Source organism: Ranitomeya variabilis, chromosome 4 (genome assembly GCF_051348905.1).
Source record: "Ranitomeya variabilis isolate aRanVar5 chromosome 4, aRanVar5.hap1, whole genome shotgun sequence".
NCBI classification, from domain to species: Eukaryota; Metazoa; Chordata; class Amphibia; order Anura; family Dendrobatidae; genus Ranitomeya; species Ranitomeya variabilis.
In genome coordinates this window covers 676,139,510-676,158,713 of record NC_135235.1, presented here as the reverse complement: position 1 = coordinate 676,158,713, position 19,204 = coordinate 676,139,510, and the positions used below count along the sequence as shown (strand labels likewise).

Below are 19,204 nucleotides of genomic sequence, written 5' to 3'. Positions count from 1 at the left end.
TGTGTGTTTTTTAACCCTTTCAAACAATTGGATTAATAATGGATAGGTGTCATAATTGACGCCTCTCCATTATTAATCTGGCTTAATGTCACCTTACAATAGCAAGGTGGCATTAACCCTTCATTACCCCATATCCCACCGCTACACGGGAATGGGAAGAGAGTGGCCAAGTGCCAGAACAGGCGCATCTTCCAGATGTGCCTTTTCTGGGGTGGCTGGGGGCAGATGTTTTTAGCCACGGGGGGGCAATAACCATGGACCCTCTCTAGGCTATTAATATCTGCCCTCAGTCACTGGCTTTACCACTCTGGTGGAGAAAATTGCGCGGGAGCCCACGCCAATTATTTCCGCCATTTAACCCTTTATTTTAGCAGCTACAGCGCCCAAATTTTGCACATACACACTACTAACATTAGTAGTGTGGAATATGCAAAAAAAATGGGGATATGAGATGGTTTACTGTATGTAAACCATGTCTCATATCCTGTCGGGTTTGGGAAGGAGAAATGAAAAGCCGGCAATTGAATTACCGGCTTTTCACAGATATCGCGCTGTAGTAAATATAAATACAGACTATATATATATATGTGTCTCAATGACATATATACCGTATTTTCCGGCGTATAAGACGACTTTTTAACCCCTGAAAATCATCTTAAAAGTCGGGGGTCGTCTTATACGCCGGGTATCGCATTGCCGGGTGTATATGGTGGGTGGGGGGGGAGTGGGCCTGATGACGACGAGGGGGCGTCTCACAGGAAAGTGAGTATCCCCCATTACCTCATTGTATCATTGCAGCGTGGGGTCTCTGCTGGGAGCGGCGGCGGCTGCTGTGCTGTGCGTGGGGCGGCGGCTCCTCTTCTTCAGTGTGGGGCCTCAATGCTGCTGGGCGGCGGCGGCGGCTTATCTTCAGGCAGTCGGGGCTCCTCCGGTATCTCCTTAAAGCCCGGAGGCCCTGCCGGCAACTCCATCGGTGCAATGCAGTGGCCTCCGGGAACATGGCCGCTGCTCAGATTCAGAGATCTGAATCTGAGCATGCGCAGCCCCCAGCGGCCGGGCCACCGCATAGCAGCAATGGAGCTGTCTCCGGGAAAATGGCCGCTGCTCAGATTCAGATCTCGTCTCCCGAGATCTCGGGACGAGATCTGAATCTGAGCAGCGGCCATGTTCCTGAAGGCCACTGCATTGCACCGATGGAGTTGCCGGCAGGGCCTCCGGGCTTTAAGGAGATACCGGAGGAGCCCCGACTGCCTGAAGATAAGCCGCCGCCGCCGCCGCCCAGCTGCACAGAGGCCCCACACTGAAGAAGAGGAGCCGCCACAGCACAGCACCCACGCTGCACAATGAGGAGCAGCAGCCGCCGCTCCCAGCAGAGACCCCACGCTGCAGCGATACAATGAGGTAATGGGGGATACTCACTTTCCTGTGAGACGCCCCCTCGTCATCATCAGGCCCACTCCCCCCCCCCCAAAAGGCACATTAGTTACCGGTCCTATAAGACGACACGGTTTATAAGAAGACCCCCGACTTTTAAGGAGATTTTACATTTTAACTGGAAAAGTTGGGGGGTCGTCTTATACGCCCAGTCGTCTTATACGCCGGAAAATACGGTATATATATATATATATATATATATATATATATATATACACTCACCGGCCACTTTATTAGGTACACCTGTCCATTGTCCAACTTCTTGTTAACACTTAATTTCTAATCAGCCAATCACATGGCGGCAACTCAGTGCATTTAGGCATGTAGACATGGTCAAGACAATCTCCTGCAGTTCAAACCGAGCATCAGTATGGGGAAGAAAGGTGATTTGAGTGCCTTTGAACGTGGCATGGTTGTTGGTGCCAGAAGGGCTGGTCTGAGTATTTCAGAAACTGCTGATCTACTGGGATTTTCACGCACAACCATCTCTAGGGTTTACAGAGAATGGTCCGAAAAAGAAAAAAAATCCAGTGAGCGGCAGTTCTGTGGGCGGAAATGCCTTGTTGATGCCAGAGGTCAGAGGAGAATGGGCAGACTGGTTCGAGCTGATAGAAAGGCAACAGTGACTCAAATCGCCACCCGTTACAACCAAGGTAGGCCTAAGAGCATCTCTGAACGCACAGTGCGTCGAACTTTGAGGCAGATGGGCTACAGCAGCAGAAGACCACACCGGGTACCACTCCTTTCAGCTAAGAACAGGAAACTGAGGCTACAATTTGTACAAGCTCATCGAAATTGGACAGTAGAAGATTGGAAAAACGTTGCTTGGTCTGATGAGTCTCGATTTCTGCTGCGACATTCGGATGTTAGGGTCAGAATTTGGCGTAAACAACATGAAAGCATGGATCCATCCTGCCTTGTATGGAGCATCTTTGGGATGTGCAGCCGACAAATCTGCGGCAACTGTGTGATGCCATCATGTCAATATGGACCAAAATCTCTGAGGAATGCTTCCAGCACCTTGTTGAATCTATGCCACGAAGAATTGAGGCAGTTCTGAAGGCAAAAGGGGGTCCAAACCGTTACTAGCATGGTGTACCTAATAAAGTGGCCGGTGAGTGTATATATATACTGTATATATGTTTTCCCGAACATTTGAGCACATAAATCCATTAGATGTCGGTTTTGCAAGCCTGCGAGAAAATATCGCAGTACGGATGCCATACGGATTACATACGGAGGATGCCATGCGCAAAATACGCTGACACACCCTGCCTACGGATCACTATTTTGGGAACATTTCTCCGTATTACATAGAATGTGTGAACAGCTCTTCAGACTCACTTATCTGTGGTTCTGTACAGTCAGTTGTAAGGTTGGAGGGTTGGGATGCGGGGGGAAGCAAGAAGAATTTGGGTGCCATCCCTGTGTACTGTACTGGTTGTGAGGTTAAGGTGGAGGAAGAGGAGGAGAGACCACTTGAAGCTGCGCTTGCCATCCACTCAAGCAGATGCTCTTTCTGGGCCTCATCAACAAGGCATACCGCTGTGCATCTGCTGAAGAAAGGTAGTGGAGTAGCCCATCCAGTAACAGAAGTTGCCAGATGTCTTTGCATAGGATGTGACGTTATTGGTTCACTAACCTTACCACCTACCTCACGTACACCTTGAACATCAAGCCTAATTCTTCTAACGCAGCCTCACATTTTCCCAGTCATGTTGCTGAGATAGTGTGGTAATAGCACAGTATTTGCAATAAAAAATTAAGATTTTAAACTCTTCACCACCTCTGCAAACAGCTGAATTTCAGAGGCAGTAAATGCCAAGGTGAAATATGGCGTGCTGTATCGTGTTAGTCACAGAAGAAAGAATTGTTTGAGTGTGGATGATGCCTCTATGACAAAGAAGATATGCTACAAACAATTTGAAAGTCAGATGTCGCCTACTGTATGACGTTAAGAACACAAGAATTATTTTGTATCCTCTGGCTCAGGCCTCTATAACACATTAGATGCTACAAACTATTTTAAAATCAGGTCCCCTACTGTATGACACTAGAAAGAGAAGAATTTTTGGTGGCCTCTGGATCAGGCCTCTATAATAGATATGAACGAATATGTTTGGAAAATGTTGCCAAACATAAATTCGGCACAAATATGGTAGATTCGGATTCGTGATCGGTAACACGAGCATTTTTCTTAAAATCGGAAAAAGTCGGTAACATTCGGTAAAAGATAAAATAAAAGCCGGCAATTCATGTGCTACATACAGTAAAATCACAGAGTGACAGGTTAGAATAGATATATACACATAGAATACATAGATATATAGATGTCAGTGACACACATATATATAGATATAGACAGATAGAAGAAAAGCTGGCAAATCATCTGCCACCTAGTGTAAAATCACAACAGGAGCCGACAGAAGAGATGGATTACATAAATACATGAAGAATAGGTAGATATATAAATGTCACTGACAAATACAATTAGTACAGTGTGTTTGCAGCTTACTGTACATGTATTTAATTAATAAAATTAAAATTTTCGTAACAAGTGGAGGGAAAGCCGACAGCTGGGAGCCGATGTTTATAGCCTTGGAAGGGGGTAATAACCATGGAGCTTCTCAGGCTATTAATATCAGCTCACAACTGTATACTTAGCCTTTACTTGCTATTAAAATGGGGGACCCTAAAAAAAATGATGTAGGGTCTCCCTATAATTAATAACCAGCAAAGGCTATGCAGAGAGCTGCAGGCTGATATTAATAGCCTAGGGAAGGGGGTAATACCCATGGAGCTTCTCAGGCTATTAATATCAGCACACAACTGTATACTTAGCCTTTTCTGGCTATTAAAATGGGGGACCCTAAAAAACATGATGTAGGGTCCCCCCATAATTAATAACCAGCAAAAGGCTATGCAGACAGCTTTGGGCTGATATTAATAGCCTAGGAAAGGGGCCATGGATACTGCCCCCCAGGCTAAAAACATCAGCTCTCCGCCACCCCAGAAAAGGTGCATCTCTAAGATGCGCCAATTCTGGCACTTAGCCTCGTTCTTCCAACTAGCACTGAATATGAAAAAGACTTTAACTCTGTATGATTTCTCAGTTGTTTATTTAGAGTTGATTACTATGTAAAAGATTTCCCACATTAAGAACATCAAACTTCTTCTCCCCTGTGTGAATTCTTTGGTGGCTAAGAAGAAATGATTTCTTCATAAAACATTTTCCACATTCTGAACTGGAAAAAGTATTCTCCACTGTGTGGGTTCTCTTGTGGCTATCAAGAAGCAATTTCTAGTTAAAACATCTCCAACATTCTGAACATTAAAAAGGCTTCTCCCCTGCGTGAGTTCTTTGGTGCTTAACAAAATTTGATCTATGGTTAAAATATTTCCCACATTCTAAACATAAAAAAGGCTTCTCCCCTGTGTGAGTTCTTTTGTGTATAACAAAATCTGATTTCTTGTAAAAACATTTCAAACATTCAGAACATGAAAAAGGCTTCTCCCCTGTGTGAGTTCTTTTGTGTATAACAAGATTCCATTTATGGTTAAAATATTTCCCACATTCTGAACATGAATATGGCTTCTCCCCTGTGTGAGTTCTATGGTGTTTGATAAGACTTGATTTCTGGTTAAAGCTTTTCCCACATTCTGAACATGAATAAGGTTTTTCCCCTGTGTGAATTCTCTGGTGCTTCACCAAATCTGATTTGTTGTTAAAACATTTCCCACATTCTGAACATGAAAAAGACTTCTCCCCTGTGTGCTTTATATGATGCTTAACAAGGTCTAATTTCTTGCTAAAACATTTCCCACAATGTGAACATGAATAAGGTTTTTCCCCTGTGTGAATTCTCTGGTGCTGCACCAAATCTGATTTGTTGTTAAAACATTTCCCACATTCTGAACATGAGAAAGGCTTCTCTCCTGTGTGAGTTATTTGGTGCTTAACAAAATCTAATTTCTTGTTAAAGCTTTTCCCACATTCTGAACATGAATAAGGTTTTTCCACAGTGTGAATTCTCTGGTGCTTCACCAAATCTGATTTGTTGTTAAAACATTTCCCACATACTGAACATGAAAAAGGTTTCTCTCCTGTGTGAGTTCTTTGGTGTATGACAAGAATACTTTTCTGGATAAAACATTTCCCACATTCAGAACATGAAAATGGCTTCTCCCCTGTGTGAGTCCTCTGGTGCTTAACAATATCTGATTTTCGGTTAAAACATTTTCCACATTCTGAACATGAATATGGCTTCTCCCCTGTGTGTGTTCTCTGATGTGTAACAAGAGTTGATTTATGTGTAAAGTATTTCCTACATACTGAACAGGAAAATGGCTTCTCCCCTGTGTGAGTTCTCTGGTGATTAACAAGATCCCATTTCTGCTTAAAACATTTCCCACATTCTAAACATGAAAAAGGTTTCTCCCCTGTGTGTGTTTTCTGATGTGTAACAAGAGCTGATTTCTGTGTAAAGCATTTCCTACATACTGAACATGGAAAAGGCTTCTCACCAGTGTGAATTCTCTCATGCCTAACAAGATCTGCTTTCCGGTTAAAACATTTCCCACACTTGGAACAAGAAAATCTTTTCTCTGCTGTGCAAATTTTTTGATGTTCAAGAAAAGACTGTTCAAGGAGAAAATTGTTTCCATATTCTGAAAGTGAAAAGGACTTTGCTTTAGGAGCAGTTTTTTTTTCAATGCTTATTTTGTGACTTTGATTTTCCTTAGTAGTCAGTAATGAATCAGAAGACAGGACTTGTTTCATAGGATCAGATAGCAGATCTTTGCTGTGAGAAGACGATGGTATATCTGGAGTAATAGCATTCATTTCAATTGTATTCTGTGGGATCTCAATATCATCTGATTTAAAAGTTGAAGAGGTCAGCTGTCCCTCTGATCTCCTGGTACATTCATCTGCCAAGAAAAAAAAACAATTATTATTTTTGAATAAAATATCCTTGAATTCTATATTATACAGCATTTCTACTTAAACTGTTTAAAGAAATGGCAAGGTATGTAAAAATACTGAATTATTCACCAAGACAATGACAGTTCTAATAGAAAACCTCATAGAATGATCCAGTAGAGCGTGGTGTTCTGCTGTTTGTTCATTCTGCCTCCCAAATAAGGAATAAAAAGCCACCAAAAAATGTTATATAGGCAAGAATAATACCAATAAAAACATCTACTAATATCACAAAAAAGCATGTTCTCACTAACAGGCTAGCACTGGCCCATAGGAGAATCCTCCAATGGGCTCCTGTGAAAGAGTGGCCCATCACCCACTTACAGTGGGTGCAGAAAGTATTCAGACCCCTTTAAATTTTTCACTCTGTTTCATTGCAGTCATTTGGTAAATTCAAAAAAATGTCATTTTTATCACATTAATGTACACTCTGCACCCCATCTTGACTGAAGAAAACAGAAATGTAGACATTTGTGCAAATTTATTAAAAAAGAAAAACAAATATCACATGGTCATAAGTATTCAGACCCTTTGCTCACACTCATATTTAAGTCACATGCTGTCCATTTCCTTGTGATCCTCCTTGAGATGGTTCTACTCCTTCATTGGAGGCCAGCTGTGTTTAAATAAACCGACAGGACTTGATTTGGATAGGCACACACCTGTCCATATAAGACCTCACAGCTCACAGTGCATGTCAGACCAAATGAGAAACATGATGTCAAAGGAACTGGACAAGAAGCTCACAGACAGAATTGTGACAAGGCACAGATCTAGCAAAGGTTACAACAGAATTTCTGCAGTACTCCAGGTTCCTAAGAGCGCAATGGCCTCCATATACCTTAAAATGGAAGAAGTTTGGGACCACCAGAAGACTTCCTAGACATGGCCGTTCAGCCAAACTGAGCAATCGTGGGAGAAGAGCCTTGGTGAGAGAGGTAAAGAAGAACCCCAAGATCACTGTGGCTGAGCTCTAAAGATGCAGACAAAGTCACCTATCACTGCAGCTATCCACCAGTCGGGCCTTTATGGCAGAGTGGCCCAACAGAAGACTCTCCTCAGTGCAAGACAAATGAAAGCCTGCATAGTGTTTGCTAAAAAAAAACACAAGGACTCCCAGACTATGAGAAATAAGATTCTCTGGTCTGATGAGACGAAGATAGACCTTTTTAGTGATAATTCTAAGCGGTATGTGTGGAGAAAACTAGGCACTGCTCATCACCTGCCCAATACAATCCCAACAGTGAAACATGGTGGTGGCAGCATCATACTATGGGGGTGTTTTTCAGCTGCAGGACAGGACGACTGGTTGTCATTGAAGCAAACATAAATGCGGCCACGCAGAGATATCCTGGATGAAAACCTCTTCCAGAGTGCTCTGGACCTCAGACTTGGCTGAAGGTTCACCTTCCAACAAGACAATGACCCTAAACACACAGCTAAAATAACAAAGGAGTGGCTTCAGAACAACTCTGTTACCATTCTTGACTGGCCCAGCCATAGCTCTGACCTAAACCCAATTGAGCATCTCTGGAGAGACCTGAAAATGGCTGTCCACCAATGTTCACCATCCAACCTGACAGCACTGGAGAGGATCTGCAAGGAAGAATGGCAGAGGATCCCCCAATTCAGGTGTGAAATACTTGTTGCATCATTCCCAAGAAGACTCATGGCTGTACTAGCTCAAAAGGTGCTTCTACTCAATACTGAGCAAAGGGTCTGAATACTTATGACCATGTGATATTTCAGTTTTTCTTTTTTAATACATTTGCAAAAATTATTACATTCTTGTCAATTTTCAGTCAAGATGGGGTGCAAAGTGTACATTAATGAGAAAAAAATGAACTTTTTTTAAATTTACAGAATGGTTGCAATGAAACAAAGAGTGAAAAATTTAAAGAGGTATGAATACTTTCCGTACCCACTGTATATGAGCAGTACTTGGCACAACATAGTTGAATCATTAAGTACAGACAAAGGCAGCACTTTATTCATTTAACAATCTACCCAGTTCATTGTAATATAAATTTGCAATTGAGAATAATGTCACATTTGAATGTAGTTGAAAGGTGGGGCCCTGGAGTAGGTTACAGGTGGACCTTTGGCACCCCAGTCCTACACTGCTCACTCAGGTCCATCATTTGTCAGTGGAAAAACAGAGGTTTCCAAATTATTAGTTTCTCAAATGCTCTTCAAAAGTAACATGGCTTCCATAAGCCAATCCAGCAATATCTGTTCTCTTAAAGTCAAATCTCCACCTCGCTTCTGAGCCTTGGAGTGTGCCCAAACCTCTTTTAGCATTCATGTATTTGGCATTACTATAATAAGAACCCACTTTATTTTACGATGTGTGTGTCTCCTGGAGCACAATCTGGGCATTATGTGTTGGGTAATAGAATGGCAAATGTGCAATTTTCACTCTCCAACATCCACTGCATGCTAATTTCCAGAAAATGGCTGTGGAATTAAAATAGTCACTATTCCTATAGATTAATTCACTGATGGTTATAATTTCCAAAATGGAGTCACTTTGTAGAGATTTCTACTGCTCTGGTTTTCTGCCATTTTGTCATATAAGGGATTTTGAAATGGTGCGTCTCATCTCATCTGGGATCTGCTCCTGTGACGTCTGTTTCTGTCACAAGACGCAACCTTAGTCATTCTGCAGGCAGCGCTGATAATGGAGGAGACGTTGGAACCAGAAGCTTTGGGAGGCACAGGCTGTGTTCAGCCACTAAGACACTCTCTGAAGCACCATGGACCAAGTATCGCCCTTCACCCTTAGAACTTCCAAACAGAGTAAAACAGCCCTGGTTCACATTGCAAACTCGATTTCTCCAGTGATGTTCTAGGAATGCTGAACGCTTATGAAGGAAAACTCACACCAGAAAACTTCATCCACTACAAACTTATGCTAAGAACCTATAACTCTGCCCTTCATATCGACAAACAGACCTACTTCACCACCCTGATCTCCTCACTATCAACCCAAAAAACTTTTTGACACCTTTCACTCCTCCTCAGTCCAAAGACAGAGGTCCCTATCACAGACATCTGTCCTCATGACCTGGCCTCTAAATTTATAGAGAAAATAGGGAATATCCCAGACACCAATAGCCACAACTCCAGTCCCTCTCCACATCTCCTCTGGCTCACTCTCCACATTTGATCCAATCACAGAAGAAGAAGTCTCCAGGCTCCTCTCTTCTCTCATCTGACTACATGCACTACTGACCCCATTCCATCACATGTCCTCCAGGCTCTCTCTCCTGTCATCACTAGTAGAGATGAGTGAATATCTTAAGTTGACTCCTAATTCGGCAAGCTATAGCGCTTACCGAAGAGCTGCAGCGGGAACCCGGATGCCTGGAGCGCTCCAATAATCAGGTGTCTGGCGCCACAGCTGCATGTGTTGCGGCTTTGTGACAGTCACAACACTCAGGCTCTCCATGCATGTGTTGTGACTGTGACACAGCCGCGACACATGCAGCTGTGGCACCGGACACCTGATTATCTGAGCATTCCAGCCATCCGGATTCCCACTGCAGCTTCTTCGGTAAGAAATATAGCTTGCCGAATAAGGAGGCAGTCGAAGATATTCGCTCATCTCTAGTCACTGCTCACCTAACTACAATCTTCAATCTCTCCTTCTCTTCTGGTATTTTCCCCTCCTCCTTCAACTTCAAACACTTTATCATTACTCCATTTAAAAAAAGAAAAAAAAAACCTTTCTTGACCCATCCTTCACCAACAACTACTGACCATTCTCCAACCTCCCATTCGTCTCTAAACTCTTGGAGCGCCTGGTCTACTCCCCGCTTACCCATTACCTTTCCACTCTCTCTCTCCTAGATGCATCACAATCTGGCGTCCACCCCCAACATTCTACAGAAACCGCACTCAAAGTGACTAACGACCTTCTGACAGCAAAATGTAATGGTGACCACTCTCTGCTCATTCTTCTTGACCTCCATCTCCTACTCTCTATGTTCCAATCAATAGGCATAAAGGACACTGCTCTCTCCTAGTTCTCTTCCTATCTTTCTGACGGCTGCTTCAGTGTATCGTTCGAAGGCTCCACTTTGCCTTCTCTTCTCTCTCTACACGGCCCCAATTGGACAGACCATCAGCAGATTTGGCATTCAGTACCATCTTTATGCTGATGACACACAAGTATACGTGTCATCCCCTGATCTTACCCCTGCTGTATTACAGAACATCAGTGACTGTTTGGCCGCACATCATGTCCGCTCTCTATCTGAAACTAAACGTTTCCAAAACTGAACTTCAACTCCCGTCGTCTACTAACCTCCCTAAATCTGACATCTCCCTCTAAGTGGGTGGCACCATAATAATGCAGCAGGCGCGCTGTCTGGGTGTTATGTTTGACACCAATCTTTCCTTCACCTCCCATATCTAATCTCTTGCCCGCTCTTGTGTCCATTCTCACTATGGAAGCAACAAAGACCCTCACCATTGCCCTGATCCACTCCCGCCTGGACTACTGTAATGCTCTATTAATTGGCCTCCCCCTCACTCGACTTTCCTCTCTCCAGTCCATCCTTAATGCAGAAGCCAAGGTCGTCCATCTGGCTAATCGGTACTCGGACGCGTCATTCCACTGGCTGCTCAGTCATTATAGGATCCAATTCAAACTGCTTGTTCTCACCCACAAAGCTCTCCACAGTGCGGCACCCCCCTACATCTCTTCCCCATTTCTGTTTATCAGCCTACCCACTCGTTATGCTCTCCAAGTGACTTTCGACTAACATTCCCACTTCTCTGTACCTCCCACTCCCGGCTCCAAGACTTCTCCCGTGTCACGCCAATCCTCTAGAATGCTCTAACCCAAGAATTTAGGATTATCCACAACTTACACAGTTTTACACGCTCCCTAAAAACACATCTGTTTAGAGCGGCCTATCACATTCCCTAATCGAAGTATGTGTATGTGTGTGTGTGTATAGCACATTCACTATCTGAGAATAACCCTTCATCAAACTCCACTGCACCAATAGCACCACAAATACTGGCTGGTGACTAGCTCATGCAGCCTTTATCTACCCCCCACTCCCTAAAGATGGCTGGACCATCATTGTACATAAGCCCCTGTACCTTGTCTCCTCCCACCTCATTGTAGATTGTAAGCTTTCATGAGTCATGAACATATTACTTTTTTCACATAAAATTTACGTTGAAACCAAATTTTTTATTTTCACAAAGGTATCAGCAACAAAATCAACCACAAAATTTGTTGTGCAATTTCTCCTGAGTGCACAGATATCCCAGATGTGGGGGAAAGCCATTGTTTGAGCGCATGGCAGGGAGCACCATTTGACTTTTTGAACGCAAAATTGGCTGGAATAAATGGTGGGTGCCAAGTCACTTTTGGAGACCCCCTGATGTACCTAAACAGTGGAAACCCCCCAATTCTAACTGCAAAACTAATCCCAACACACCCCTAACCCTAATCCCAACCCTAACCACAATCCTAACCCTAATCTCAACCCTAACCATAATTCAAACCAAAACCGCAACCATAAACACAAACCACAACCCTAACCCCATCACAACCCTAACCCTAATCTCAACCCTAATCATAATCCAAACCATAACCCCAACTCTAAGTACAACCCTAACCCTAGCCCAACCCTAACCTTAGCCCAACCCTAACACCAACACCAACCCTAGCCCAACCTTAACCCTAGCTCTAGCCCCAATCCTAACCCTAGCCCCAACCATAACCCTAGCCCAACCCTAACCTTAGCCCAACCCTAACCCCAAACCTAACCATAGCTCCAACCTGAACCCTAGCGGAAAAATGGAATAAATAACTTTATTTATTATTATTTTTGCCTAACTAAGGGGGTGATAAAGGGGAATTTGATTTACTATTTTTTTTTATTTTGATCACTGTGATAGACCCCATCACATGGGAAAGATTTCCTATTGTTGCCGGGTGCCGGCCGGCAGATCTCAGCAAATGCACTGCGCATGCGCCCTCCATTTTCTTCCCGGAAGAAGACACCGGCGGCTGGGGGACAGGACCGAGGGAAGGCATGAGGGTCCAGGGACACTGGACATACCGTTGGGGCTCGGAGGACCCCATTTCCCTCTCATATGCTAGTTCACATCAGTGGAGAGCAAAATTAAAAGGGAAATCAGACTTTATTTTTTTGCGGTCGCAGTTATTCCATAAATAAAGGGGATCGCAACACTGGGGTCAGTAAAAACCATTTTCTCCGGGGTCTCCGCTACACACGGTAGCGGAGACCCCGGAGAATTTCCAACGCTGGGGGGCGCTGTACACTTATTTCTCAGTGCCGTTAAAAAGCGGCGCTGAGGAATAAGTACCCTTAACTGCAACCATTAAGAGGCGTATCGGCAGTCGCCAAAGGGTTAAGGATCTGCAATATTGGACCTAATTTTTACCAAGAAGGAGGAAATGGTTGAGGAGGTAAAGATGGCCGGGAATGTAGGAGTCAGCGATCATGCTATCCTCGAGTTTTGGATTAAAAGAGGAATAGGAGGAAGACCAGTGAGGACTCAGACTAAGGTTGGATTTCAGAAAGGCAGATACGAATGGACTCATAAAGAGGGTAGGAAAGGTCCAATGGCTGGGGGGGGCATATCTAAAGAAGAATATAATGCTGTCTGCAGGGAACGCAGGGCAAAAGTTAGAAGAGCCAAAATCAGTAATGAAGTAAGGCTTGCAAGGGAGATCAAAAGCAATAAAAAATTATTTTGTATGTATGTCAAGAGCAAAATAAAAGTCAAAGATGCTATAGGATTTTTACAGGATGAAAACGATGAATGGTCAAAAATTATGTTGAGAAACTTTTAAATTTCTATTTTGAATGTGTTCTCTAAGAAAGCAATTGTAACATCAACTGATCTTCACGGTGCTATCGAAGGAATAAAATAATCCACACTACCTATAAACAGCGAGATGGTGAGGGAACACTTTGCTAATTTAAATCTCCTGGTCCAGGTGAATTACATCCTAGGGTACTGAAAAAGTTAGCAGAGGAAAATGCAGAACCACTAGCCGGAATCCTTGAAAATTCCTGGAGAACAGAAAAGGTCCCAGAAGATTGGAGAAGGGCAATTGTTGTCTCTATCTTCAAAAAAAGGTAAGAAGGTTAAGTCAGAAATTTACAGGCCAGTGGGTCTTCATAGGAAAGATCTTTGAACAAATTGGATCAGGAAAATACCATAGATATAGTATATCTCAACTCCAGAAAAGCATTTGATAAAGTATCTCATACTATCTTTATTGAAAAAATGAACAAGTATGGGATTGACAAGGCTACAGTTAGGTTTATTCATAACTGGCTCAGTAATCATACTCAAAGAGTGGTGATAAATGGTTGTACATCCAATTGGAAGAGTGCTTTAAGTGGAGTACCACAAAGTTCTGTCCTGGTCTCTCTGTTGTTCAACATTTTTGTACATGATCTAGAAAAGGGAACTAAAGGTAAACTTATCAAATTTGCAGACTATACAAGGGTAGGAGGGATAGCTAAGACTAGAGAAAACAGAGAAAGAATTTAGAAGGATCTAGATAAGCTTGAACAATGGGCAGCGACTAATAGAATGGTTATTTAACAGGGAGAAATGCATGACTCTATATCTGGGCAAGAAAAGCCAAAATTACATCTATAGAATTGGAGGAATAGAACTAAGCCTCAGCACGTGTGAAAAAGACTTGGGTATACTAATAAAAAACTGAGGACTAAGAGCACTACACGTGTTTGAAACGTGTCGTCCAGTTATTCAAGACATTCCTTCCTCCAGTATGCACTGGTTTGTCAAGCAGCTTACTTTTTACATTTGTCCAAATAAAGACTTTTTTATTTCCTGAGCTGGGTACCTTGATTTTCATGCACAAGTATCTGGCGTCAAGCAGAGACGTTTCTGTGCTCGGATCAAATATCTCATGGGCTGTGAGAATACCATCACAAGGGTGAACTGAATCATTTTCTTTTTTCTATACTATTAAATCACAGACTGCACATGTGTCTTTTTTAAAGACTACCAGGCAGTTAAAGACTCACATAGGTGGGGTAGGCCAATCCCACCACAATCAAACTACCATACACAATCATCCTGTAAAAAAAGACATAGAGAAGGTAGATTCATCCAATGAGATATCTGGATTTCAGGAAGCCAATAGCATCATTACCCTCTGCTTTCTCTTAGAGGCCCATCATAATATTTTTCAAGTGATTTTCTAGCTTGTCAGGACCTTTTACGTACGCTGTCATTTGGCTTTGTAGTTTACAGATCTGGGCAGGTAAAAGTCAATGTCTTCTAAATCCAGGGGGTAGGTTGATCTTCCAGGTTGTAAGTTCTATGGAAGGATTTTCAATGCCCAAAATCATTTGAACAGTTTGAGGTGGAAGAGAATGCTCTGGTCTGGAGGCAAATTGGTGATCACACGATTGATATGTCCGGACTACACCACTGATAAAGTAGCCACAGCTCTGCACTGAGAACAATCCCTAGCTTACCTGTATTTAGTGGTTACTACTCACCTGGGCGGTTATCTGTAGGAATCTCCTCTTTACACTGCTCACCACTCCTCACGTATGTCTCAGTAGTATTAACATGGGTTATATTTTCACCCTGAAACAAATATTGTAAAAGTCACAGACAGATGAGAAGTTACATCAATGATCAGCTCTAATCCTGCCATCTCCACCGTTCTCATTACACAAGTTTAAAACATATAATACTGGTGAATAAAACAAGACTGAGCACAAGACCTTCACAGCCATATACACATCATAGGGGAGATCTCATGACTAGAGATGTGCAAATTTCTTTGGGTCTCTGCTTATTCGGCAAGCTATAGCGCTTACCGAATAAGCTGCAGAGGGAACCCGGCTTCCTGGATTGCGACGGCTGATCAGCTGTTTGGCTCTACAGCTTCATGTGTTGTGGCTGTGTGACAGCTGACTAGCAGTGGATACCACGTTGCTGCAGGACACTTGCGCGCAGTCTCTTATCACAGGCCCGGCCGGCAGTGTTCATCCTTCTGACACTGATAGTCACAGTTTCCACAGCGCTCATTTAAAGTGATCCTTTTACCACTGTATGACTCACTAAATTGGACAAGACTACGCCCATACTGTGCAGTCTGTAACTGATGAAGGCCAAACCAGGCCGAAACGTTTTGATTTCTGACTGCATTAAACATAAAATCATCTTCCAAAGTTGAGTGCCAAGTATTCTTCTTAATTGTATACGGTGGCTGTGTGACAGACACGACACATGAATGGAGAACCTGTTTGTTGGGCTCTCCATGCATGTGTATGACTGTCACACACACATGCCGCTGCAGAGCCGAACAGCTGATCAGTCGGCGAGATACAGGAAGCAGAGTTCCCTCTGCAGCTTTTTCAGTAAGGCTAGGTTCAGATTGCTTTTTAGCAGTCCGTTAGACTGACTGCATTACACTGAGGTACAACGTGGTGTAACGCAGTCCGTTAATGCTGCCATTCAGCTCTATTTCGGGCGCATCGCTAGCGCACGCCCATAATGGGCGTGCGCTAGCGATGTGCCGTCATTGAGTGACGGACCCTGGGACGTGGGCTGCAACGTTTCCGGGTCCGATAGAGCATCTGCTAGCTATCTGCGCTAGCAAGTCGGCACTTGTGCTAACAAAGCCCGTTTTAACGCATGTGTTGAACGGGCTGCATTAACGCAATGTGAACCTAGCCTAAGTGCTATAGCTTGCAGAATAAGCAGGGACCCAAAGAAATTCACTTATTTCTACTTATGACACTTTCTCTCCATCTACCTGGTGATCCTGAGGAACATTGGGATCTTCTTGTTTACAGTCCTGTGGAAGAAGAGGATGGGGACATCTCTCTGGTGCTGTCCTCTTACTGGATAGAACTGGAGGAAACACATACAGGGACTGAATTCATTCTTTACATAAAGATAATAATAGGTCGTCTGTATTTAGTCCTGTCTATTACCTGTTGATGTGAGGGGCTGGGGAACCTCCATCATGACATCCTTGTACAAATCTTTATGTCCTTCTAAATACTCCCACTCCTCCATGGAGAAATAGATGGTGACATCCTGACACCTTACAGGAACCTGACATATACAATGATACCATCATCACCCCAATCCTTTCATAGCATTTCTGTATAATGTCCCAGAATTCCCAGCAATGTCACCTCCCCAGTCAGCAGCTCAATCATCTTGTAGGTGAGTCCTAGGATCTTCTGATTAATAATGTCCTCATGTATCAGGGAGTGAGGTGGAGGCCCCATGATTGGGCTCAGGGGTCTTCCCCACCCCTCAGACACAGGGTCCTGACAGCGCTCACTAGAGGTCTTCTTCACTACTGTGTAATCCTGGTTATGGAGAGACACATTAATAAGTCTCACTACAGACATTTCCAGAGTCCTCACCTCTCCAGTTCTGTCCATCTGTTATTACCACAGATAAGAATGATGTAATGTGACATCATCAGAATCTCTCACCTCTCCAGTAAGCCGGAAGAGGATCTCTAGGGTGAGGTGTAATAGCCTCTCCGCCATCTTGTCTCTGTCCATATCCATCATTGATGGGTAAATCAGGAAAATTCTCTTCTATAGAAGATCTTTACTGAGAGGATCCGATATTGTAGAGACCTGAATGAAAAGAGGATCATAAAAATCCTGTCTAATAATGCAATTACTGGAAATAATAAGGGAAACATATGAGAAGATTTATTATTTTACAGTATTTAGTTTTCTTCTTTATATCTACTAATAAAACCTATATATTTTAGGCCACAGACAACAAGCAGTTTCTTCCTCGGAGTCGGCAGCTGAATACGTTTCTCATAGACTCATCTTCCATAACGCTAATTCTCATCTCATTTACCGACACTGGAATCGGCATTAGCAATACTGCAGGAGATATTCATTACACGTGACAGGAGAAATAACTACTTCATAATGAGGACGACATCTTCATCTCCTACTACGGCTCTAGAAACATATTTGTCCAGAGTCCGTCACTGACTCCATCACCACCGGCCGTCTATATGAAGGTTTCCCGTCTTCCCCGCACTGTAATCTTCTATCACGTTGGATCTCATGTCTGATTAACACACAGAAGTTAGAGGCTTTTATAAAAGCTGTTTTGTTTGAACACACATCGAGGACAGAAATTATCTGATCCCAAAGTCTCCATGCACAGTGTTTTATGGGGTTTATTTCTGGCCTTAAGCTTTCTTATATTACAAGAAAAGCACCAGTAAAAAAAAGAAAATATTAACCCCTTTACCCCCCAAAGCATGTTTCCACCTTCATGACCAGGTCAAATTTTACAATTCTGACCAGTGTAACTTTATGTGGTAAATTCTCTCTTCAGAGAGAACTCTTGTGTCACCTATATGAAGTAGCAATCCTAAAAGGCAATATCGACTTTATAATGAGCCTTGTCACATGACTTAGGATAAAAGCCAAAAGCAAACTCTCAATTTGCAGACACAGTGTTACAGGGTACTGCCCCTCGTCAGCGCAAAGTGTGAGATCTGGTTTGGCTGAGAGAGAGAGAGGCATCTGACTAGTATCCTAAAAGTAAGGGCTCATTTCCACTTGCGAGGAAAACGGACGAGTGCAATCCGATAAAAAATCGGATTGCACTCGGACCAATGTTATTTAATAGGTGTCTTTTCATTTGCGATTTTTTTTCTCAGCCGAAATCGGACTGAGAAAAAAATCGCAGCATGCTGCGTATTGCTGCGATTCTCGGACGAGACTCGCCAATACAAGTCAATGGGTGCGAGAAAAAAAAAAAAAATCGCACAGCACTCGCACCATGCGAGTACTGTCCGATTTTTACACACCGGTGTCCTTTGAAAAGCCGGTAATTCAGCGCGGTGTACAGTAAAATCACACTGACAGGTTAGAATAGAGTAGATATATACACATAGAACGTGTGTGTGTGTGTGTGTGTGTGTGTGTGTGTGTGTGTGTGTGTGTATGTATATGTGTATATATATATATATATATATATATATATATATATATATATATACTAGACTGTGGCCCGATTCTAACGCATCGGGTATTCTAGAATATTCATGTCCCCGTAGTATATGGACAATGATGATTCCAGAATTCGCGGCAGACTGTGCCTGTCGCTGATTGGTCGAGGCAACCTTTATGACATCATCGTCGCCATGGCAACCATTATGACATCTACGTCGATACTGTGCCCGTCGCTGATTGGTCGAGGCCTGGCGGCAGACTGTGCCCATCGCTGATTGGTCGAGGCAACCTTTATGACATCATCGTCGCCATGGCAACCATTATGACATCTACGTCGATACTGTGCCCGTCGCTGATTGGTCGAGGCCTGGCGGCAGACTGTGCCCATCGCTGATTGGTCGAGGCAACCTTTATGACATCATCGTCGCCATGCTGTGCCCGTCTCTGATTGGTCGAGGCCTGGCGGCCTCGACCAATCAGAGACGCGGGATTTCCAGGACAGACAGACAGACAGACAGACAGACAGACAGACAGACGGAAAAACCCTTAGACAATTATATATATACAGATATACAGTGGGGCAAAAAAGTATTTAGTCATTCAGCAATAGTGCAAGTTCCACCACTTAAAAAGATGAGAGGCGTCTGTAATTTACATCATAGGTAGACCTCAACTATGGGAGACAAACTGAGAAATAAAAATCCAGAAAATCAAATTGTCTGTTTTTTTTATCATTTTATTTGCATATTATGGTGGAAAATAAGTATTTGGTCAGAAACAAACAATC

The 19,204-nt window shown here is 43.2% G+C and overlaps 1 protein-coding gene across 1 annotated transcript; it reads right to left on the bottom strand.

The window, feature by feature from the left end:
• Positions 1-4,537: 4,537 nt before the first annotated feature.
• Positions 4,538-16,745, bottom strand: LOC143766318 (uncharacterized). Its single transcript, XM_077253905.1, has 4 exons — positions 16,402-16,745; positions 16,221-16,318; positions 14,953-15,043; positions 4,538-6,363 (listed from the first exon to the last, which is right to left on the bottom strand). Exons 1-4 carry the CDS (start codon positions 16,484-16,486, stop codon positions 4,766-4,768), a joined length of 1,872 nt encoding a protein of 623 aa, XP_077110020.1. The 5' UTR covers positions 16,487-16,745; the 3' UTR covers positions 4,538-4,765.
• Between the last annotated feature and the right edge of the window lie 2,459 nt (positions 16,746-19,204).